Raw genomic sequence first — 24276 nt, 5'->3', positions numbered from 1 at the left:
CACATTCTGAAGCATCTCTTCCCTGCACCCCACCATAGACCTAGTCTATGAGTCAAGATCAGAAAAGCCCCACCAGGTATTGACATGCTGTAGTCTAGAAAAACTAGACCTACTAACTTCTTTAGCAAGAGCACAAGAGCCCCAGTTCAGCTGGCCTCCCACTATTGTTTGACGGAGATCTACAGGTTTGGCCAAGCTTAGGGAATCACGGCAAAGGGCCTGAGCCCCAGGGCACAGGGTAGTGTGTGCCTCCGGCTAGGTGAACAGATTCTGGCAAGGTGACAGGTAGCCAGCAGGAGTACTCTGGGTATCATCTAAACATTCTGGATGGCGCAGTGGTCAAGGCAGATGAGACCGGAGCTAGAAGGGTGAGGGGTGTGCACATGACACCGTGAGCTGCCACACTAGCATCACCACATACAGACACCTTGTTCACACCCCTTTCCTCCTCAGTGCAGAGCTGAGGGAGAGGTGCCTCTGCTCACCAGCCTCCCTCATCAGCATTTGGTCACCTTCATCCACCCTGGGCCAGAAGTCTGGAAACTGGGCTACTCACAGTGAGTGAAAGCCTGGGAGTCTCTTGTCGAGCTTAAACACAAAACAAACAAACAAAAGCCCTATTGTTCTTCTATGTGATGTAACACCTTTTCCTTCTCGTTATCCCAGCAATGCCCTGAAGTGCATACCCCTTCCCCTGAATATTCATCAGGGACACACACACCATTCTGTCTAGACCTCTTTTTGTATGTAAAGTACTTTGACTTTGATTGCCAAAACCTCTACTTTAAAGATGGAGGCAGGGTATGCATCACGATGCTGTGAAGGGGTCATAGACTTGCCAAAGGACATATAGCTCATGAGTGAACGAGCCAAGATTTGAACTCTTCTGATCCTCTGCTCTTGTTGCTGCCCCTACTGGATCTCTTGAGTGTAAGCTTGCTTGAAGAAGGAAGGGGCCACTTGCTACCCTGCACAGAAGCGTTTATGGAGACTTGGGGAGCTCTGGTCCATCATCTGAGCAGATTTTTAAGAACTTTTGCTTTGGGCCGAGACCTATAATGGGCCCTGGAGACCCAGAGCTAGATCCAGCTGGTAGCACAGAAAGGAATTTGCCACAAAAGACCTAACTCAGAACACTGAAGGTGACAACTGCCCGGTATTGAAGATGATTGAGGACAGTATCTGTCTTTCAACAGAGTCTTGCATCTGGGAAGCCTGCACACTCTGGCCATCTGACTCCTGTCCAGATCCAACAAGGTACTTTAACGGGGCATGGCATTAGCCTGAACTACTGAAAGCATGTCTGGACTGGAATACCAGGCTTACTTGAGAACCAGAGAAAAACATGTGTTCTGTGTGTCCCAGTGCTTTCTGGCCATCTAGATGGTTCTAAGTTGGAGACCTAGCGGTGTTTCTTTAGAAGGCTTGATGCTGTTCTAAATAGCCTTCAGAAATGAGTCATGGAGAGCATAAAAGTAGCACAAGTCCCTTGGTCACCAAATTCTGGCATCCTTATTGTGCAGACATGACACATCAAATAAGGCATTGGCTGACCCAGGCTTAGTTCCCTGCATATCAGATATCTGGCCCCTGCTGTGGCCTCTGGTCTTCACAGCATTCTGGCTGAACCAGTCATCATCCCATATGTGACTCATGTTCAGCGAGCTCTGCCTTTCCATCTTGTGTTAACTTTATCACTGCTGAGTGTGTTGCCCCAAGTATCTTGTCAAGCTTGGGAGACTAGAAAAGGCCAAGCCTGGGTTGGAGGGGACAGGGGGGAGCAATTCAGTGGAAGAGACTTAGTTAGGCTCACTGGTCAGACAACACCAGAGCCTCTAGACAGACTTCTGCGCATATGCCAGGCGAGCAGCAAGGTCTGTCCTTTTCCTACCCTGTCCGCTCTCCTAGAAAAAAGCATTTGTGAAATTTGGCATTATGTGGTTCCAGGACTCAGCTTTCAAAATTCCCAGTAGGCCAGCTTCAACATTCCATGGCCAAACTTGCCTGACCTAGACTTGGGTCCCACTCTCTCCATTTCTCCTGTGGGTATTTCCTAATTTATATATCCTTAATGCCAGTCAGAAGGCCAGCTGAGAACATAAGAGTTGAAACTGGTTGCCACAGAGCCAAAGAGGGACATAGAAGACAAAGAAGCACTTGCTTTACTGTGGCTGGTACTTTGAGTAGTCCTTAGGTAGCCCTGCTGTGCCAGTGTGACCCTGTATCCATTCCAGCCTGAGGGACATTTTTCTTTCCCAAGAGAACAGATTTAAAACAGCTTTACAGATAGCAGTGGCCCACAGGGATCTGCTTTGGGCTTGACCCTAGCATCCTCTCTCCTTGACCCCACCTCAGCCATCCTCCTCATGCATGAAAGTCAGACTTAATGAAGAATAGGACTGGCCCAGAGACCTCAGGTCAGCCAGATCGACTGGATCTGTCTTGTGTACCAAGCTCCTTAAAAGGTGATGCTAGGCTCGGCCTCCTGCACCTTGGAGTTGTCTTTTATCTTTGAAGGCCCAGGGCCTGTCCCCTTCCTGTCTTCAAGGCATCTGCACCCCTCTTTCATATCACATGACAGAGAAGCTTGTTCTCATGGCATGTACCATCCCTGTGAAGAGAGCGTTGTGTATGATTTTGTATTTTTTAATTCATTTTAACCTACAGGTTGGAATCTAATTTTTAAATTTTATTGGAACTCACATTTTAAAACAAATAAACATTTAAAAATAATAATAATTATTATAATAATAAACCTTTGACCGGTGTCTTCCAAGTAGTTTGATCAAATAATTTATAGGTGTTTTCAAAACACAGCCTGGAGTATAAAGGTCGGAAAGCCCTGTGGCCATGCTCGTGTGTATGAAGTGTAAATCTGGCTTTGTTGTTTTGGATTCCTTTGGGTTTTGTTTTGTTTCGAAGATCAGATAGTGATCGCTCTGAATGGTTGAAGCCAAGAGTTTGTAACTATGATATTTACTGTAAGCTGTAGAACATTCAACAACTATTAAAAGAAAGTTTCCAAAAAAAGAAAAAAAAAAAAACAACAACAAAATTCAAAACGTGGTTCTTGGGTGAAAGAGGCATAGACCTCCTCCAGCCAGTGAGTCCTGCGCTTCTCCTCCCCCCAGGGAATTCTAAGCTTCTTTTTTTTTTTTACCTGTTCTGAGTTCACACCTGGAACCCCAGTACTTTGGAGGCTGGGGTAGGATTGCAACTCATCCAATGGTTAGAGCACAGGCTGCTCTCACAAAGGGCCAGGGTTTGAGTCCCAGGACCCACAGTGGGAGCACCATTAATACACATAAAATTCATACACACATACGCATTTATATATGAGTGCATGTGTCTCAAAAAAGAAAGCAAGCAATGCTGTGTCCCATGTCTTCTCTGGACTGGGATGGGGTACAAGGAATGGGAGCTATGGGGTGGCAGATTCAGCACCTGGACCATATAATGTGATGGAAATCCAGGGAGGCTGATAAAGGGCTGACATCTATTAAGGCTGAGTGTAGTATACTTGTGTGTCAGGGACCCCTAGCACCACAAGAAAGAAAAGGGGGAAACCCTGTGGTTTGTCGAGTGGCTTGTGGCTGGTGCTTGCTGCTCACTTCTGCTTGTTGACCTTTGAGGTCCTCACGCCTTGCTGCAAGGGAAGCTCTGCTCTTTGTCCCATGTGGGAGGGCAGTTAAGGAGGGAAGGGTCTTGGCTAAGGTGAAGTTGGAATTCATCCTTGGTCTGGTTCCAAAATGCAGGCCCATCTCAGAGGTGGTTTCTTAAAAGACAGGGTCTCCTCTCAGAGCAGTGAGAGTGTCAGGTAGGAAACCAAGGGGAGCGTGGTGCGTTATTACAGGACTTATACAAATCCACAGGGCCTCATACAATCCTCTCCTGTACATTGAATCTCCTGTCCCTTCAGGATGATGCACTGCCAATGCTGCTAGGGCTTTGTCTTGGTTACTTTTCTATTGTGAAGGCACCATAACCAAGGCAACATACAGAAGAGTTTATTGGGGCTTAAAGTTTCAGAGGATGTCCACATGGGAGCTACAAGGAAATGGCATGTTGGTTTTTGTTTTTTAGATTTTTTTTTTTTTTTTTTTGTTTTTTTTTTTTTTTTGTTTTTCTTTTCAAAACAGTTTCTCTGTGTAGCTCTGGCTTCCTGGAACTTGCTTTGTGGACCAGGTTGGCCTCAAACTCAGAGATCCGCCTGTCTCTGTCTCCTGGGTACAAAGATTAAAGGTGTACTACCATGCCCTTCGAGACGAATGCTTTTGAAACCTCAAAGCCTGCCACCTAAACAAGGTCATACCTTCTAATCCTTCTCAAACACTTGCACCAACTGGGGACTAAGCATTCAAGTAAATGAGCCTAATTCTCACCGAAACCATCACACACTTCTTGGGCAACCAACCACTTTTCTTTCCTAGGACCTAGCCCTCACAGTTCATGTTCCACAGCTAATAGGCCAAAAAGGCTCAGCATACTCAGCTGTAATAAACGTGGCCAAAAGTGATCATTCCATAAGTTGAAGCTAGGTGTGTGCCCCTGTGTTTACTCAACTCAGTTGTATTAGGTTCTATATGGGTTTAAGACTTTCCAAAGGCACAGAGCCACTGGGCTTGCTTAGCTTGGGTAAGGCCCTGTCTTCCGTCCCTAACGCTGCAAGATCAGTTAAACCCTCCATAGTCGGGATTAGCCAGAGGCCACCCACTGACTAGTAGTACTTTGGCTGGTGTTACAGTGGAAATTGGTACACCAATCCTCACTTAGCCCTCCTGACATCCTCCCAGCCTTTCGTTCTGACCATGATCCATTGCGGACCTAATCAAGGTAAGAGAGGAAACCTTATCTGAGACAGGATAGAACATCTTAGGCTCATTTCTGTCACAATGGTTGGGCAGAGAGCTAGCGATTGGACCCTGCTGGTTCTTCACTCCACTCACCGAGAAGAGCTGCAGGGATTTGTAGGAAAGTTTTCAAGGAAAGGTGAAGGAAAGGTGGGGCTGTGGAGAATAAAAATGTCACATCTGCATCATACCTCTGCCTTGATGTTGGGAAGAAGTTGATGACCCAAGAAGCAAATGGAAAAGCCATTCTTTCAGCAAGCAGGGGCAGGGTAGAGAAGTGTTTATAGTGACAGAGGTGTCCTAACCAGTCTGGAAGCCTGAACATGGTGTCTCTGCCCCGATGGTATCTGAATGTGTCTCTAATCTAGCCTTCCCAGAAAATGGCTGGGGTCCCACCTCCTACCTCACTCTCCAGGACACACTCTTATCTTCACATGCCACACCAAGTAGTAAGTGGGGTCCATGAGTCGGCTGGCTGAAGGGATAGGCAAACCCTGAGATACATCCAGTAAATGGATGCCAAGTGTGCGGTACCCTGCAGCCATAGGGGCCATTATCTTGGATACACAAGAGACCCTGTCTACTCCCAGTTTACAAAAATCCCACAGAGTATCCTGTACCCAGAGGATGTAGGGAGAAGCAGAGATAGGTGGGCTTTACAAATGTCTATCCTGTCAACAGTGGCTTTTTTTCCTTCCCTCCTTTCCTGCCACTGCTAGGCCCACCCACCTACCTTGATCTCTGCCCAGAAGACTTCTGTCCTCAGTGAAGCCACCTGGTCCCCTCTTCCAGGCTAGGCTTTTACACCTCCAGTAGTGTTTGCATGTGCCATTCCCCATATTAAATAGTATACCACACACTGATAAAACCCTAACTTAAGGTCCTACCAGCCATGGCAACTTTGGTATAGGGTGGTGTCTCCTGTATTGGTCCAGCTCTCACCACATTCCTTTGGAAACACAAAGACCCCATCCATCCCCATGGCAACCTTCCTGGCCTCTCAGCCAACTTAGCCCAAGTTCCACGCCCGTTCTTGGCTCCCAGGACCCTGATGGCTTTCTTACTGCCAGGCCCTGGGGTCTGCCCTAAAACCGTTTTCTAAAACACGCACCCTCTCTGCTCAGTTGTAAACGTCCATCTAAGTGTAAAATAGTCTTGTCACTCAGATCTGTCTCCTGAGAGTTCCAGGGCTTCATATCAACACTGTGACACCACTAGGTGTCCTTACCTCACATCCCATCTGCCCTAGGAATCTCTTGGGTCCTTCTGTTTCTCCCTGTCACTTGTTACCCAGACAGCTATAAATAACAACTTCCTGTTCTGGGTGTTTCTGCACTTTACACTGTGGCTAAACAGGCTAAGTCTTTGCCTCTTTCTGACCACTTTGGGGACCCTCAGCCACTACTGGTCTGGCCTTTGCACATGCTGCTCCCATTTCATGGATCACACTCCCCTCCCACACTGGGAGCTTCCTCTAGAGCTGTTGCCACACACCACATCATTCTCGTGCCCTTGAAATATATTAGTTCATGTCAAGATGTGTAAAATATATAAGATTCTAAACTGAAAAAAAAAGGAGCTCGTTCATAATTTTCATAATGATTTTATATTGCAATGAAAATATTCTGGATATATTGGGTTAAAAAAGTTTACCCCTTTTTTAGAAGACTTTTTGAAATGATCATGGGAACACTTCAATCACATATATAGCTCAGCCTGTATTTCTTTGGGAAACCTGGGGACCTGGGTGAGAATGAGACGAGGAGCCACCTATGCCTGTTTCCCTGGTCTCAAAGGTGCTGATGAGGGAAGGACAGCGTGTCTCTCGCCTGGCTAGGGCCCTGGAAGAATGAGGTGAGCAGTTTTTCAGAGAGGATACTGGAAACGGAAGCACCTCATGACAACATTTTCCACCTTTTATTACTCAAGTGTGTGGGGCTGGAGATGTAGGGCCAGGGCAACAGCAGGTTTCAATAAATAAGAAATGGGATGGGCAGTGGGCCCCGTGCCTGCACGGCCCCACATAAATAACGAGGCACTGAGCCAGAGCGGAGACTAAGACAGGATGGATTGAGTCACTCCTGCTACCCAAAACTCAGGCAGACACTGTACCACAAGGGCATAGAAAACCACAGAGCACAGGCACTCCCTCTCTTCCCATAGCTCCAGAGCTTGAGGGCAGCGGGGTGGACTGAGGCTCTGCACCAGAGAGCCCTGTCCAAGTCAAGTCATTTTTCACTTTCATTAAAAATAGCAGGGAAGGGGCAGGCACATGCATTAAGCCCCTTCTGTAGGCATCACCATAATAGACAGTCCCATGGGAGCCATGAAGGCCAAGGCCCAGGAAGCAGCAAAAACAGGCCAGATAAAGCTACTAATGGGAGGGTAGTAAAGTCAAGCTCCCCGCAACAGGACTCAGCCCAGAATCTGCAAAGAGCTGGAGAGGTCCTGGAAACTGAGCTCTCCTCCCCCAACGTCACAGTCAGTACCTAGGGATGAGCCCAGGATTGGAACCCAGGTACTCTGCCACCAGTACAGGGCTCTTTTTTACCCCTTCCCTGCCAGAAGAAAGGGAGTCACATCCAGGGTCCAGGGCATGGGCAAGAGTGATTAGATCCCAAGGCACAAGCTAGGGACCAGGTACAGATAGCACTCCTCCACCAAACCAGACCCCTAAGGGACAGAGGGCTCCTATGATGTGTTCAGGGCAGGCACAGGGTTACAGCACCCTGCATGGAAGTAACCGGGGCTGCAGGGATAGGGTGGGCTCTTGATCTCCTGCTCACGTGCTGTGCCGCAGGCTGCCTCCTCAGTGGGGCGGACGGTCCCACCTCCAGGACTTGGCCTTTGCTGTTTTGTCTGCTAGGCCTTTGCATCTTGGTCCTCAGTCCCAGCTGCAGCTATCCCTCCTGCAGGAAGCCTTCAGAACCTCCCAGGACAGGGCAGAGTGTCTGCTTCCAGACAGCTCATCAGATGACCAGGTTGCTTTCACTTAGCCGGACCACATAGCGGTTCTCCTGGAGGTCAGGATTGAAGGGTCAGAACTGAGTCAAGAGGCCACCTTGGGCTTCAAAAAGTGGCATTTACCCAGAGCTCCCCATACTGCCTCGACGGGCCTCTTTTCTGTCAGTGTTGACCCAGGTGCTAACACAAAAATCCCTCTACCCCCACCACTTACCTCAGTCTTGTTCTCTACTGGGGGCTTCAACCACTTAGTATGGCTTCCACCACTTCCCAGCAGTGCCCGCTGCTCGGGGGGAAGACCAGGCTGTGGGGAGTCGGGGAGATCACCCTCTGAAGGCCCAGCCTCCGTGATGGTCTTCACCTCAGATAACAATGAACTGGTCCGCTGCTCAGGAATGCGAGCCACACGGAACCTGTAGGTAGGTATAGGTGGTACCAACAGCCCTCATCAGTGGGGAATCCTAGCCAAAGAAGGCAGCACCTACTCGGTCATCCTGAAGTTTCCAAGATCACACACAGGTTGAGCCTGTTAGACAACTCAAGAGTCCTTCTCAGCTATTTGTGTCCAGCAACCCCACATCTAGTTAGATACCTTGGCGTAAAAAGTCCCAGGTGTGATAACATCAAGACCGTGCCTCAGGAAGAGCTCAATGTGAGCACAGCTGGGAATGACCTTTTTGGTCACCTACACTACCCACAGATGCCCAGGAAAAGCTAGTGAGCACTACTACACTGACCCACAGACTTGCCTATCTTCAGGCCATCAAGTTATCCCAAACTCAGCTCTCTGCCCACCTTACCTGCCCACAGACAAGATGGTAATCTCGCCCTGACGTCCTGGCTTGGCACTAGCCTTGGGAGCCCTGGATGCAGCAGGCGGAAGGGTGGGAGCAGGAGCGGTGGCAGCTGCTGCCTCAGGAGACAGCAGCACCTCTGGCCACTTCTGGCTACAACGGGAGCAGCAGGGGCCAGAGAGTGAGGCCAGGCCCTGCACAGTGTGGAGGTGGTGATGATGTGGGCAGATGTGTGGCATGCTGGGGGAAGCCGGCGGCAGCCTGTGGGAAGAAGAGTAGAAATGGTCACTGGAGCAAGCCAGAAAAGGATCAAGAAAAAGGACAAAGGTGACATGAAAAGGAACAGACCCAAGAGGAGATCCCCAGGAGGCGAGCTGATTATCTGAGGGCCCCACCCCTCACCTGGGTACAGGCCTGTGGCTTGTCTGTACCAGCTGTTTGCTGTGATATTCTTTCAACAGCTCCTCCAGGGCCGCTGCATTTTCTGTGGGCAGGTGGAGTCAGAACCTAGCTCCAAACTGAAGGAGCACCCCACCCACACCTCGGCAGATAGCCCCTGCCTATTCCCACATCCCTGACCCAGGGCCCAAACTGCGTGCCCTTCTCCATCCCTTACCAACCAAGATCAAAGGCAAAAATGCAGCACCCAGGGTCAGAGCCCCTGACAAACTGAGGCTTTGGACTGGGGAGGCAGAGCTGGGCAGGATTTCCCCCAAGCATTATCTAAGGCTCTAGGAGACCCTCCACTCCCAGGCATAGGATGAAACAGAAGACACTCTTCACCTTTCTTCTCAGTGATCAGGCGCACCAGGACTCCAATAGTGTCCTCATTGGCATCCTCTGTCCTATAGGCGGGATTGATCCCTGAAGAAAAGAAAAGGAATCCATGATTCTAGAGAAGATGGGGCTCAAGGCTCCCAAGCTACACCAGGATCTGCTGGCAGAGGGCGCCAAAGACCTTTCTCGGTGTTGCAGCAGAATCTACTGTGGAGTTCAGATGACAAGACAGCTAAGTCGATCACCAGTGGGCTACCTTGACTCAAAAAAGTACGCTGTCATCTTTGTTATTCTGCACCAAAAACTCCAAGTGTTCAGTGCTCTCAGGACCATCTGAAAACCACATCCATGCACCAGCCTCCTCTGGGTAGTCACTGGATCTTTCTTAGCCTCGGGGAGCTATGGGCTCTCCATGCTCAGAACTTCCCAACACCTCTCCAGGCCTATTACTTCTCTGCACACCACCCTGTCCATAAAACTATTTAACAGCCTTGGGCTTAAGCCTCGGGGGTGTGGGAATGGGCCGCTGTGGTAGGTTCTAAACCAGTAGCATATTTCCAAAACTGTTTGCCCAGGCAGCAGCCAGTGGCTAAAGTTACTAAGCTAGCAAAAGTATAGTCGTAGGTGAAATGGCTCTGGTTTGCTACCTTCTACCCACTCCCTCTATGATTCAGTGTTAGGAGCTGGAGGGGCCTTGGAAATCGAACATGGGAGATGCTGTATTACTCTTGACTTGGCCAGAAGGTTCCTGATGGTCCACAGCAGTGCTTGTCTGCCCATGAGATCTCTACACTTCAACAGGCATTGTAAACAATGAAAGTAATGAGCTCAAGACCCTCTCCCTCTGGTTTCAGTATCTCAAACTACAGTGGAGCTGAAACCTGAACCCTGTGTGGCGCCCACCAGAGCAGTGGCTCTGCCAGCCCCACCTGATGCAAGGCATTCCCCTGCTTCAGACCAGAGGCCACGCGTCATTTTGAACTGAACAACTACAGCTTGTGGCCCCTACCGAGTCCCAATCCTACGGTGGAGCAGGGCCTCACCCAGAGCAGGAATCTTACCAACACCACTTCAGCCACTCGCTGTTTTACCTCTGCCTATTGCCACAGGTCAGCCCCTTATCATCCTCCACGTCAGGCTGCACTGCTGTCGTACAGCACCTCCAGGAAGCCTTCCTGACTAGTCCTCTCCTGTCAGACCCCTAGACCAGGAAGGCTCCCTGCAAAGCCCCTAGTCTCCCTACCTGGACCCAGCCATGTCTTACCACTGCCTCCTCCACCCGGGCTGGGCCCGACTTCCTTTTGGGCTGTGCAGTGGTAGCCCTTCCGCTTGAGCAGGTTGCACACCAGAATGCCCAGAAGCCCCATGAGACAAAAGACAGGAACGATGGCAATCACTGCGTACTGGGCAGCCGTCTCCTCAGGACCGCCTGCCCGAGTGCCATTCCCAGGCTGCCGAGGTTCACCGTTGCTACTGGCACCTGCTGCTGCTTCGACACCACGCCGAGCCCGCCGCCCCAACTCTGAATACCACAGAGGATGAAAGCAAGGAAGCAGAGGAAAACATAAAAAGAAGTTGCTAGGCTGGTAGTGCCCCTTCTCAGCCCCAGAAAGGCTCTCTGTTTGACCTGCTGTGTCTGCCCACTTCACCACACACAAGATGGTGATCTGCCTTGCTTGGGAGCCTTGGCTAGGTCTGGATAGGAGGCTGGGAACAGAAATGGTGGCAGCAAATCCAAGAATCTGAGCATGAAGCTGGGGGACCCTGCCACACTAAAAAGACAAAGGCAGCTTCATGCCTTTCTTTCTTGACCATCCAATCAATTACCCAGTGAGGCTTCCTTCAGCCCAGCCTACATCTGCCCCTCATACGAGTGTATGGAGTCAACAGATCTACATGGTACACTCCTGGGCAAAGGGACATAGGATCTCGCCTGCTCACAACAGCACATGAGTTAGTAGCCTCAAGGGGTGACTGGCTCAGTGGTAAAGGTCACATGTATGTGTAAAGGCACATGTGCACGTGCACATGCATCTTTAGGGTTCTTATGGAAAGAATAGGGGCAATAGGACCAAACAGGATATGAACCCCTAATCCTAATAATGGCGCCTGTCTGATGCTGGATTGTCTCTACTACTCTAAAGTCAGTAAGGTGGGTGGCCAGATATTACAGGATAGTTTCTGGCTGCCTGTTCTCCTGTAGGCTGCCAGAGGGCCCTACTTCTCTACATGGCTGCTGCAGGGACTCCTGGGCTCAAGTTCACTGACCCCCCCTTCCTAACCCAACCTCTACCACTCACCATCACAGTCACCAGTACTTGGAGGTGCCTTGGAACATGGCTGACACGGAACATGAGGAACTCCCTGTGGCCCAAACCACCTGCAGGGAGGGAAGATGTCACTGAGGTCCAGAAGTAAAAACCTGTCCTTAGAAAAAAATTGGGTTGCTTCCTACCAAGTGCCCTCAATGGTCCCCGTCATGTCACAGTTGGGAAGAGAGGCCTACTCAGGGAGCAGTGGCCCACCTTCCTCCCATGCTCACCCATGCTGACAGTCTCCACACATTGTATTCTGAGTTGCTGTGCCAGCCCGGGCCTCCAACCTCTTGTGAAGGCTGCATTGGTGATGAGGCTGGCATGGGTAGGAGTCCCATGAGTCAGAAAAGGTGCCTGGGGGGCAAGTTCTGCATAATGTGCCCTGCCCTGGATCCTGTGGGAGAGGAGGAAGATTGCAAGGCCTGAAGCCAGGCCAGAAGCCCCTGGGCATCCAGACCTAGGCTCCCCTCTGCCCTCAGGAATCACCCTGGGACAGGGCAGCACATCGCTCACCAGGTCAGGCTCCTTGCCAGGTGGACACAGCCAAGGAGTTATCGGTGTTGGGGTGGCCAGGGGCCAGGGCAGCAGCTGGAAGAATGCAGGTAGAGCACAGAGGACATGGTGACGGAGGAAGACAATGTTAAAACACCATCAGGGTCATCTGCTCGCTACCTGCTTCCTGAAAGAGCATGAGTCGGACTACACAGGCTCCCTACCCAGACTTCAGGGGTTCTCTTAGGGCCTGCCTCAGCCAGTTCTGCTGCACTGCCAGTGTCTAGATAAAAAGAGAACCATATCTACTTCTAGAAAATACTGGAAAGCCCCAGACAGGATCAGGACCTCAAGCCCTTGAGCCTCTGAATTACAGCTCTTTCAGATGACTTACACCTCCTCACCCCAGACAGATGAGGAGGAAATGCTTCCGAATTCCTCTGAGATTGTCTCCCTTCCTGCTACACGCCTCCCCTCACCCCTGAGCTGGGCATGTCATTAACTACCCTCTGTTTATCATGCCTAGAGCCAAGTCTGCAGCTGGTGCTTACTTACTATTCTGGGCCTGGAGCTGAGTCTGAGACCACATCCTTCTCCGTGACCTCTCCCCTCCCAACCCCGTACCAAGGCCACCCCATTCATACCTTGCACCTAAACACAGCATACCACCCACATTCCATAGAAACACTCATCTAGATATGGATTACTAGCCCCTCTCTGATGAGCTCCCTTTGCTTCCCACTCAATCAAATGAACTACCTGTCTTGACTCCTGCTGTGGGAAGACCTGGTCCTCCAACTTAGCTCCAGCTACTCGGGCTAGGAGGCTCCAGGGCCAGTTACCCTGAAGGTAGATTGTCAACCCAGCACCTGCTAAGGCTGTAGGCTACCTCCTGGAGGTCTCCCTGAGCTTCCAGAATTACAGCAGAAAGACCACCACACAGATCAGACCTCAAGGTGCTGCCTGAGGCTACAAGTCTGTAGGTACTCTGACTCCAAGCCCAGAATAAGGGCTTCCTTCAGTTAATACAGTTCCTACATCCAGCACCTAAGTTATTCAATGTCTTCCAGGTCCCCAGATGTCTTCCTAGCCCTGTCCAACACCAGCAGGAGGTAAGCACCTTGCCCTCAGCTATGCCTGATGCCCATGTATGAATTTCTAGGGAAAATTATATTCCCTGGTTTGTATATCATGAGTAGAAGAGATTATGTCTGTCTCTACAGCATCACTACCTAATGCCAGGTAGTACTAGTAAATGCTTCATTGGGTCTGAAGGCCTTGGATTCTTCCCAGAAGAAGACAAGCATTTAAGTTCCCCCTGAGGCTCCGCAGCAGGGCCTGTATCCTCCCCTTTTGGAGTGCTGATTGCATACTCAGATTCCAACTATTTTAGCTTCTCTGGGCCCTTCCCCAACTCACCACAAAGAGGCAAGACAGGGGCCAGCACAGCAAGGTCCGCTTCATCATCAGGCCCTGGAGTGACATTGACCTAGGGCAGATAAAGGAAGCTCAGGAGAGCAGCCAGACCAGGCAGGCAGCTGCTGTCTCCCTCCTGGCCACATTCACAATGACAGGAGTGCTGCTGTGTGCTAAGCAAGCATTCAGCCCACATGGCAGGATTCGAGTCTGAGCAGAGGTACAGCTGACATGTTTAGGGCCAGCCTTAGGCCAAGGCTGGAGGGACACTGTTGGCTCTCTAGTTCAGGTTTCCCAGAGGAGGGAGTGCTTCCATATACAGCCAGGTGCCCTGAGGTATCAGAGAGGGCCAAGAGGAAAGAAGCTCTGGAAGGTCTGAGCTGTGGGTTAAGATGAGATGGCAACTGGAGAGATGGCTCAGCGGTTAAGAGCACTGACTACTCTTTCCGAGGTCCTGAGTTCAAGTCCCAGCAACCACATGGTGGCTCACACCATCTGTAACGAGATCTGATGCCCTCTTCTCATGTGTCTAAAGACAGCGACAGTATACTCATATACATAATGATAAATATTTTTAAAAGATGGCTACTGCCTCTAGCCCTGCTATTAGCCCCAACCTCTCACAGCGCCCAGACCACTCTCACACTGCCTTAATTCCTGCAGGCTCAGCTACAGGAAGGCCCCAACCCTTCACACCTAGCTCAAAGGCCTTTATGTGGAAGTACTTCCAGAAGTCTGGCTCACTCTGTCACCTGTTCTACCTGCCTACGTGTCATGGCAGACCTGGGACTGTCATGACGCCTATATGCCAGACATGCCTCTGCACTAGGAAATTAGGAACACCAATGTCCACAGAGGACACTATGGCAAACAGATTAAAAGGCAATGTTCCCTCTCCGAGATGTTCCAGAGAGCCATTGATGCCAGCTCCCCAGGCTGAGTGACATCCCCTCTGATGCCCAGACAGCACTACCTCTAGAGAAGTCTCTAGCTAGTGGTCAAGGTTGGAATGGTAGAAAGGATTCAGATTAGGCAACACAAAGTTCATGTGTATTTCCTGGAGACCTGGCTTCAGGGTCCTAGGCTAGGATAGGGTGTTCATCTAACACAAGCTATGAGCAACCTCTGAAACCCAAGGGTGCTCACAGGCTAGCCCTCCTCCACACCACTGGACGAGGGGTCACAGGCTGTTTGATGCCAAGCCTCACAGAGGACTTATTACTTGCAGGAAGTTCCAGGTCACAGAGCCCCCTCTCTGCTAGGAACCACGCTTCCCAGATGGAAATAAGAGTGGAGCAGAGAAAACCTATCTGCCGCCTGACCTGGGCCTGGCCCCACAAAGACCTTAGCAGGGCCAAAGGTTCCAGTTTCACCCAGGGGATGGGATGGGGAGGAGCTGCTGTCACATCATCCAGGGACTCTCCAGATCACTGGCAGCAGGCCCCTCTTGGGCCTCAGGCCAACTAAGGGGAAAACCAGAGACAGGGAAGGCCAGGCTCCAGAGTAGGTAAAGTCCACATGTGGCAGTCAGCACTCAACAGGTGCACTCCTGACCCATCCCATGACCCATCCCATGACCTATCCTTCCTCAAATTCGATCACAAAAGTGCCTTCCAGGTTCTGCACCAATGTCTTAACTCTCCCTGGCTATGTGTCCACTCAAGACCATCTCCTACGGCCCTTCCAGTTCATCAAAGGATCTCACCACCACAGACATGACCAGAAACCCCGTCTTCAGGTTGTCCCATACCATACTTCCAGACCCGGCAGCCCTTCATATCCGCAGGCAGTTTAGAGGGCTAGGACAATGGGAGACAAGTAAGAGGTAAAAGCCCAGAGGCAAGAGACCACCCAGGCCCTAATTGCACCTGCTGGGTGACCTGAGCCACAAGAAGAGACTATGTGGCTGTTCATCTGCAGATAGACCAGAAACCAAATGATCTGAAGACTTTCTGGAGGAAAGTGAGGGTCCAGAGGCCCAGTCTTGAAGCCTGAGCCCACTCAGGGATATCTACCGACAGCCGCCGCCCAGCACCCCTGCCTTCTAATTATGCACCTTCTAATTACCACAAAACTGGCACTTACTTCAGTCTGGCTGCATGCCCCCTCTCTCAACCAGACTGAACCCCTACCCACACCCTGCTTCTGCCTGCTCAGGCATATATGCACACGTGTGCACACCTGCTGTTTCAGCCTCTGCCTCCTAGTCCTGTAGAATCCAAAACACTGCCCTGGAAACCCATGGGAAAACAAGTTCAGAGAAGCCCCTAGGCTAGAAGGGGTCAGGTGAGCTCTTCCCCATACTTCTCTTGTCTAGAAGGCCAAACCCTCAGTGATGCCCCAGGGCCTAGCACCTCCAGGAGGACAGATGCCAGAAATGGGAACCCTGCAGCCCAAGAGTAAAGGGTAATGCCCTCAAAGCCCTTCCAGCTCCAGGGTACCTGAGAGGGGAGAGTTACCCTAGCCATACAGGGTTGAAGAGGCAGGGTTCTAGCAGAGAAGGAAGTTAGCTCAAAGGCCACTCCTCCAAGTCTCCTATCCCTGAGCATCCTCATAGCTACTAATTCCTGTGACACTTGAGCCCCTAGCTTCTCTAGCCTCAGTTTCCTCATCAACAGGATGGGTTGTTTATCTCCTGTGCAGAAGTCTGTCATGAAGCTTAACCCAGGTAATGGGCTTCAAGTGGGTCATGGGTTTTCCTCCCCACACCCCCATGGGGTGGTAATTAAGTATTTGTTGGCTTGTTTGTCACAGCTTGTCCCCCAACCAGACAGCAGCCAGGGCAGGGATGTCTGCTCTATTCACCACAAAGCCCAGCACCTAACCCAGGCATGGAACTTGATGCCTCTACCAAATGGGCTCAGAGGCTAGAGGAAGGAGGGGCTTTTTAAAACCCAGCCCTCTAGAAAAGTGCCCAACAATCAGAACAGAATTCCTTGAGTACAAGCCAACTAGCAGAGCTACAGCAGGGACCCACACTGCCATAGAGGCTGCCAAGGAGGAGCATGAGGCCTCAGAAAGAGGAAGCTGTACAGCCTCAGGCAGCTTCCTCTTTCCTAGAACCGAATCTGTGGGTTTACCCCTGGCCTCAGCTAAGGCCCCCCAAAACACAGCCCCAGAGATCCCCCAGGGCCTCTGTCCTCTTCTTCTGACCTCTGGGTAACATCATCTGCAGCCTGAGTATCCTGACAGAAGTGGGTGTGTCCTGAACCAGCTCCCCCACCCTCAGAATGGCTTCTCAACTTACCTCTGAAAACCTCCTTACACAAATACGCACCGTATGCCAGCCACCATAAGTTTCTTTCTCATCTCCTTGAAGCTTCTTTCAAGTCACAGAGATGAGTTACCTGCTGTTTCCTCTGCCCAGAAACCCCTCCTATCACTTTTGGCCAACACCTACTCTTCCTCCAGAGTGTAGTTCAAAGTCACTTCCTCCTGGAGGCTCCCCCAACCACTACCTCTCCTCAGCTATGGTGCCATTTGCACAGCTTCTTTCTCACCACAAGCTGTCCTTTATGCCCAGTGCTACGCTGGGTGTGTGCTGTACTGGAGATGAGAAACAGAAGTGAGGTCTTCAGTAGACCGGACTAGTCATGCCAGAGAAGGAGGGCCAGAGAGAGCACACACCACTGGTAAAGGAGGTCAGAGGCGGGGTTGCTCTTGACTTGGTTCTGAAGCCCTCTGCTAACCCGGGGAAACATTACTGAACACAGCGCTGCCCTCCTCTGTTCTCCACTGGCTGCGAGGCTATGGAGCCAGTGCAGAGGGCTCGCGTGAGCACAAAAAGAGGATCTCAGCATAGGACTGGCAGAGAGTAACCCTGCAAGATGTACACACTACACTTCACCATGTGTAAATGTTTAGAAAGGAAATGCACATCTGACCAGCAAGTGTGAAGCACAGGGAAGTTCTCTTTTGTACGGATGATCAGTGATTAGTAAGGTAGGGGTGGGAGGTGTAGGAGAGGAGCCTGGGAAGACTGGCAAGCAGAGTCCAGGTCATGCTGAGCTTGTACTTTTCCCAGAGCCTGTGGGAACCCTGAAGAGTTAAGCAGAAGAAACACTGAGTGATTTGCCTCTAGGCAGGCAGGTGAGCTAGGCTGCCAGCCAAGTGAGGGCACTGAGGGAGATGGTGGTGTGCCCAGGGCCCACCTGGGGTAGGGCAGGTAAGAAGGCAGATTCTGCTTTCTAGCCTGTGGCCTTCTCTGCAGCCTCTAGAGGCAAGGGTTGCTTGGAAACACAGCTGGACACAGGCCTTCCTCAGCAGTGGCTGCACCAGGCAGCAACAAAGACAACATCAATAGAGAAATCCAGGTTAGTAAAGGACCCAGCGGTTCCCAGGCAACTGGGGCGAAGTAGGGCAGTGCCCACACTGGGCACCAGTTAAGGCTGCTAAGCATTGCCGGCTTCCCTAACAGAAGGGGGCCAACCTCAACTGGGGACTACCCCTCACCCTGGCTCACCTCAATCCCCATAAAAGAAGTGAATATTCCCTCTCAGAACTGGGTAAACAGGTTGGGGGAAGTCACCTGTGGGGGGGTCCCACAGCCCTAAGTACTAAAGGCGGGACAGAGGCCAGAACTGCCTCATCTCTGCCTTTCCAACTCTGAAGCCTAGTTCTGACTGCAGGTAGACCCTTTCAAGAGTGCTTGCCAATCTGGTAGCAGGAAGGCTAGTGTAAGGTGGCTCAGGTGATGGTTGATTAGAATAGACTTAGCAAGGCCCAGAAGAGGTGTGTTCCCCACCTAGCAGCCTCAGGACCCATGCTTACGCCTGCAGTGTGCTACTTTGTGCAGATCACACAGAAAAGCACTGGAAACTATAGGAAGCAAGAAGACAGGAAATCTGGGAATTCCCAAAGGCAGGAAGAGCGGCTTCCAGGGTTGCTATTGAGGGTGAAGACCCAGAGTCAAATAAAAGCTGTCTAGAGGCTATGCAGAAAGGGCATCCCCACACTCTGCTCTCTTCCCAGTTCTGGGCAGACATGACCATGTAGGTCACTCACTCTTCTCCAACGTGGACCCTCAGAGTCCTATGCCACCCACACTTCCAAGCAGCAGAACTGGGCACGTTTCTGTTCCTCAGACCTCCTGGCTGCCACTGGGTCTATCTTTCAGCAGCTTCGGTGGTAAGGGGGCAGAAGGAGCTGAAAGGGCTAATTGGCTCCTTAAGGCTAAGAAAAGGGCTGAGGCAGCCAGATCTGGCTCTCCCAACTCCTCCAGTCTGAGTAGGAAATGAATGCAATCTTCTCACTCCTGCTTAGCACAAGTCTGAAGCTAGAGAAGAGTGTCTGTGACTAGGCAGTCACCCCCGGGACAGTACGCAGCACCCCAAGGACCCTTTTACATGTCCCATCTCCTCTCCAGGCTGAGAACCGCTGGATCTTTCAACACAGGCTTCCATGATCCATACTTGCAAAAAGGAGGCTGAGATACTTGAATAACCTGCAAGAACTTGGTCTAGGGCCAGTAAGACAACTCAGTGGGTTAAGGCACTTGCCTGGGTTCAACTCCCAGAATCCACATGGTGGAAGGGAAAAATTGATGTTGTCCTGACTTCCACACCACCACCCTGTCAGCACAGAATAAACAAACGCATGTAATAGTGGTTTAAAACTAAACCGGTCTGAAAGGTGACGCGGTTTACCAATCCTGGAGAGGAGACAAGCAACAGTCAGCTCTTGCTCATGGCACCCAAACCGGACACTCATGGCTTTCAAGGGCCTGCTTTAAACCGCACTAACCTTTAAACCGCACGACCATACCTGGACCACCTCCTTTGGCCCTAAGACAGGACAGCAAGGGCCCAGAAGGTGCTGGGAAACACTCAGTTCATCTCTCATTCTTGTTGCTACTCCTCCCACCCCCAGAAATCAGCATGGCTGACCACACACCTCCTCACTGAATTGATGATGAGCCAGGATGGTCTAGAGACTGCTCAGCATAAGCAGTGACTCCATCATCCCAACTTCATTGACTGGAGCACAAATTTAGGGAGAGACTGAGGAGAAACCATAGAACTCCTGTTCACCCTCCAGTTCTTTAGGCTTGGGTGCTGAGGAGGCCCCACCCAAAGGAATGGTGCGGAGGTCTGGGTGGGCACGCGTATGACTACAGAGTCAGCAGGGATAGGGATGGGTTCTGGAACAGCCCACCTAGGCTGAAGCTTTGGCTCTGTGACTAAGTGGATCTGTGACCTTGAACAGGTCACTTGTGATTCAGGGCCTCATAGGATGTGGATATTTGGGATCTGACCTAAACAATGATGGCTAAGAAGAACGTTCTCACACCATAGCCTCACCAGGGTCACAGGTGAACTCAGGCTCAAAAGAGTGTCCAGTCAAGGCCACCCGGTGCTTGGGTGCTGAAGCTCACTGTGAGGAACCCAAAGTCAGTCTCAGCAACATGAGAGGTCCTCCTGCCAACAGAGGCTTGTGTGTGCATGACTTCCACACCAGCTGAGACGACAGGGTCAGGAAAGTTACAGAGTGAGCAGACAAGTCCAACAGTTCACAGGTAGCCCATAACTTAGGGCAGCTGTGCCTTCTCAGCTGACCTCATGTTGGGGGAAGATCCAGAATACACTGGCTAACAACAGCAACTCTTTACAAGTAGGCCTGGGCCCAGCCCCCACCCTGGCCTTCAGGAAGTTTACCTACCAGGGGACCCACTGGGCCATCAGTCCTCCATCTCCTTTGGCCCTTCTCAGTAGTGAGGAGGCTGCCTGAGCGAGCAGCACGGAGGCAGAGTACGAGGCCCATAGGCTCTGAGTTCCCTCTCACGGCTGAACATGCATAAGCCAAATCTAGTCCCTTCTCTCAAACTCACACAGGGCCCCTCCATCCCCCTCCATCTGTGCTAACCAACCAGGCACACACGGGCAGTTTATTTATAGAGTGCTCGTCTTTCCCAGGGTGGCCCAGGAAAGAAGTCTAAACTTCAAGGCCATAGACCTGGGTGTGGATCTCAGTGGCACTAGGGTCTCAAAAATGCCTTCTCCGATTCCTGGTTTCCTTGCCAATGTCGACAAGGACTGAGGACTCTCTGGAGGACAGGAGCAAAGATCTGAGAGCCTCAGGGGCTGAGCACACAGCGGGGCTGCAATGCTGACTGCTGTTCCTACCAGCTTAGCATGTGCAAGACTCTGGGTTCAATTCATGGTGCTGAAAAGGCAAAACTAAATGGGAAAAAAAAGGCAGTTGGGCCAAAGAGAGAGCCAAAGCTGAAACAGAAGTTTGCAAAGCGGTGATAGAGCCTGCTGCCCTTGCTGTCCAAGTGTCCAGGGATCAAGTGGCAGGATGATAAGTGGACAGGAGAGCTACACCTGTAATGCTAGCGCCTATGTGCTCCGCCATCCCTGGAACCCCAGTCTCCCTGTGTGTGCAGGGGCTGAGCCTGCCAGCTCTGTAAGTTGGACCCCTCTATGCTTCCTACCAATGGCAGACACAGGCACCTCCCTCTAGCAACCACCACACCAAACAGAAACCCAGCTTGGCCCCACTGTCATCCCCAGAGGCCCAAGTTCCCACAATGGTTTGGCTTGGGTGGAGCCTACAGTAGAGCTGGGGGGCTCCACAGAGGCTGGACCAGAAGGGAAGGTTAACCCTTAGTTACCCTTCTCTCTTCTCTCCTTCTCCTGGCCCTGAGCTATTTCTACCTCTTTGCTGGGGATGGAAATAACTTGGGCTCAGCCCCTGGAGACCAAGACAGCTATTTTCATCAGCCCCAAAAGCACAGCTCCAGTCATTCCAGGGAGAACTGAGGAACACCCTGGTCCCCGGTCCCAACTCTAGGCCAAGCATCAGCAATGATCAGAATGAGAAAGGCTGTATGGGAAGAATGGGGAGACAGAGACCCAGACTGGGTAGGGTACAAGCGCAAGGTCACCCCATTTGTTCCCCACCACAGCAAATGAGAGGCAAAGATAGAGAGATGGGGACATCTTAAGTATGATGAAGGTCACTATCCCCGCTACCCCTAAGCTGTGCTGCTAACTCCAGATACTTCAGAGCCAAGTTACAAGTTTTCAAGGCCAGCTGCAGGCTCTAAAAGACAAGAGATAGGTCTTTCTGGTGATCTTTGGCTGGGGGTGGGGGGACGACACGAAGTCTAAGTCACCCACTTACTTGCAATTTGCCAGCCACATGTGCATGCAAATCTCACTACAAACTCATAATGGGGCACCTGTGCCAGGCCTGCCAGCCTAAGTCTGATAGATGGGAGTTCAGATATGCCGAGAGCAATTACCGTGAAAGTGGTAGACCTCTCCAAGGACCTCACAGAGTCAAAAGGCTTGAATTCTAGTACTGGCACTGACCTGACTCTCTGTGATCTTGGACAAGCCACTGTGGTTCTCTGGGCCTCAGTTACTCTCTCTACAATAGTCTACAATAATGTGTACAATGATACACATCTTAGAACCACTGTAAGGATTCAGTAAAACAGCACATTATGAGGTGTTTAACGTAGAGCCTGTCACTGCCCCCTCCAAGTTTCAAAGCCATTTCCAGAGGGTGACAGAAAGCAGAACCTCCACATACTACTTGTATCATGTGGTACTCCATTGCTACTGTCACCTCTAGAGCTAGGGAGCCTACATGCCACCCATTCTTGAATTGCGTTGACCTTTTCCAGAGATCAGGCAAGATCTCCAAGACTAGATCAGACCAGACCATTCATTGCAGGAGAACAAATAATCCCTCTCTCTCCAACCAGGAGGCTAAAGAAAAGAGACCTGAGTATTGGATTGAGGTGTCAGTGTCTAAAGGACCAGGTGGCCTTACAGTGGGAGCCTGAGGTCTTCTTGACCAGCTGTGGGCAAGACTGTTCCCAACTGTTCACCAGCACAAGGGAGCCTTGGACCACTCCATTGTGTCTCAAGCAGAAGCCTGCCCCCACCCCCACTGCAGTCTTTCTGTCTGGAGGGGAGAGGAGAATGGGGAAGACTGACCCAAAAACAATAGAGGATCCCAAACTGATGATTCACAGGCTACTCACACCTCTCTGCAGACTGGGAGACTGAGGCTCAGCAGGGGAGATTCTAACAACAAAACAGAAATACCTGGTGTGGCTTACTAGAAGCTGGGGGCTTCAGTGGTGTGTGTGTGTGTGTGTGTGTGTGTGTGTGTGTGTGTGTGTGCGCGTGTGTGTGAGAGAGTTAGTGGAGACTGAGACCACTTCAGGTTTTCTCCATACCAGAGGTGCTAGCCCATCCAGCTTTGGATTCCTCTGCTAGGTCATGTCTGGGTGCAGATAACTCACTAAATTGAACTCCTAAGTGTCTTGGAGAGAGACAGAGATCTTAACTCCCTAGACTCCTGATCTTCCTTGCCCCCTCAATTGCTGGAAGGTGTCGGATTTCTCCTTGTCGCCTTACTCTGTCCTAAGAAGGCAGTCTCAGTCCCCCCCCCTTTTCTCCCTCCCTCATTGGTCCCACATGCACCCTGTGACCCTGTGCTTAAGCTATTTAGGGTTCCTCTCGTCTACCTTATACTCACAATTAGCCCGGGTCATACTACAGGCCATACACTGTGAGCCCAGTGACCTGGGGTCTCTCACATACACAATCATACTCACTCTGCCAGTCTCACACACACAGAGCCCCTCTGTGTGGCCCGCTAGGCTCCGCGTCACCGCCCAGTGTCCCAGCCACACGTTCGCCCGGGCCAGGCCGCCTCATGCGCCGTGTCACCCACAGTCACCGGCTGACACCGTTCAGAACACCCCCCCTTCCCGGCCGCCCCGCGCTGCAGCCGCACCGAGGCGCCGCCGTCCCGTCCCGCAGCCGGCCTTGGTGTCAGTCCAAGTTTCCCGGGCTCCACCGACCCCTAGCACGCCGAGTTCCGCTGCTTCCTCTCGCGCACCTTCTGACAGACTGCGCCGCGCGCGGTGCCGGGAGGACGCGCAGCCGAGGGGCTCCGGGACGCGTAGACAGCGCCGGGATGGGACAGGACGGGGCAGGAGAGTGAGGCTGACGCATCCGCCGCGCCGGAGAACTTCCCCAGAGCAGCGGAGCGGGGCTGCGGGCCGCGCGCGCCCTCCTTACCTGGCGGGCAGCACCAGCTTCGCTCCGCGTCCGACGCGGCGCCCGGGCCCCGCTAGGCGAGCGCTCCGGGCCGGCCGCGCACCCTGCGCGCCTTTTGAATGAATCGCCGGCCCAGCCGGGAAGCTGCGCGGCCCCGCCCCCCGCGTCACGGCTCCTGGCCCCGCCCCCAACGTCAGAGCTCCGATTTGCGGCCCCTAACCCCGCGCCCCTCAGCGGGACAAGGGCTCCCGATTCTCCCGCCCGGCCACGCTGCTCCGCATCGCCACCTCTCGAGCTTCCTAGGAACTGCAGGGGCTACGACTACGATGCTCTTTTGATGCGTCTGTTGGGGCGCAGCGGGGAATGGCGGGGGTGTGTGTGCTCCAAACCAAGAAATCTGGACTTGATGCAGCGAAAAGGTGCTTGAGACGTGAATGCTGCACAGATCCTGTCACCATTGCCTGCGTAACTAGTGCCACAGCTGCCACTTCCTGGGAACTCATTTTACTTTGGAATTGGTGGCGGATGAGAACGAGACCCAGGCTGGTTTCTAAAATCCCGCACCTAGTTAATAAGAGAGTCTACAAGGAATGCTCACCTGGTCAATTCTTTTGGAACCTGGCCTAAATACCCCCTCCCCCATGGT

At 51.7% G+C, this 24276-nt stretch overlaps 1 protein-coding gene across 3 annotated transcripts; it reads right to left on the bottom strand.

Annotated features, from left to right (window-relative positions):
• Positions 1-6473: 6473 nt before the first annotated feature.
• On the bottom strand, positions 6474-23782 carry RELT (RELT TNF receptor; the record flags this gene model as incomplete). 3 transcript variants are annotated; one of them, XM_080913287.1, is made up of 11 exons in its annotated part: positions 6474-7867; positions 8029-8227; positions 8615-8869; positions 9011-9092; positions 9392-9472; positions 10650-10907; positions 11686-11765; positions 11928-12094; positions 12214-12288; positions 13612-13681; positions 23652-23782. In XM_080913287.1, 10 exons carry the CDS (start codon positions 13675-13677, stop codon positions 7820-7822), a joined length of 1311 nt encoding a protein of 436 aa, XP_080769413.1. In that variant the 3' UTR covers positions 6474-7819. The 3 variants fall into 3 exon arrangements, with proteins under 3 accessions (XP_080769413.1, XP_080769412.1, XP_080769414.1); XM_080913286.1 differs by lacking the exon at positions 23652-23782 and adding an exon at positions 23470-23585; XM_080913288.1 differs by lacking the exon at positions 23652-23782 and adding an exon at positions 23365-23443.
• Between the last annotated feature and the right edge of the window lie 494 nt (positions 23783-24276).

Source organism: Micromys minutus (genome assembly GCF_963924665.1).
Source record: "Micromys minutus genome assembly, chromosome: 2".
Classification (NCBI taxonomy): Eukaryota; Metazoa; Chordata; class Mammalia; order Rodentia; family Muridae; genus Micromys; species Micromys minutus.
This window is presented reverse-complemented; position numbering and strand designations above follow the sequence as displayed.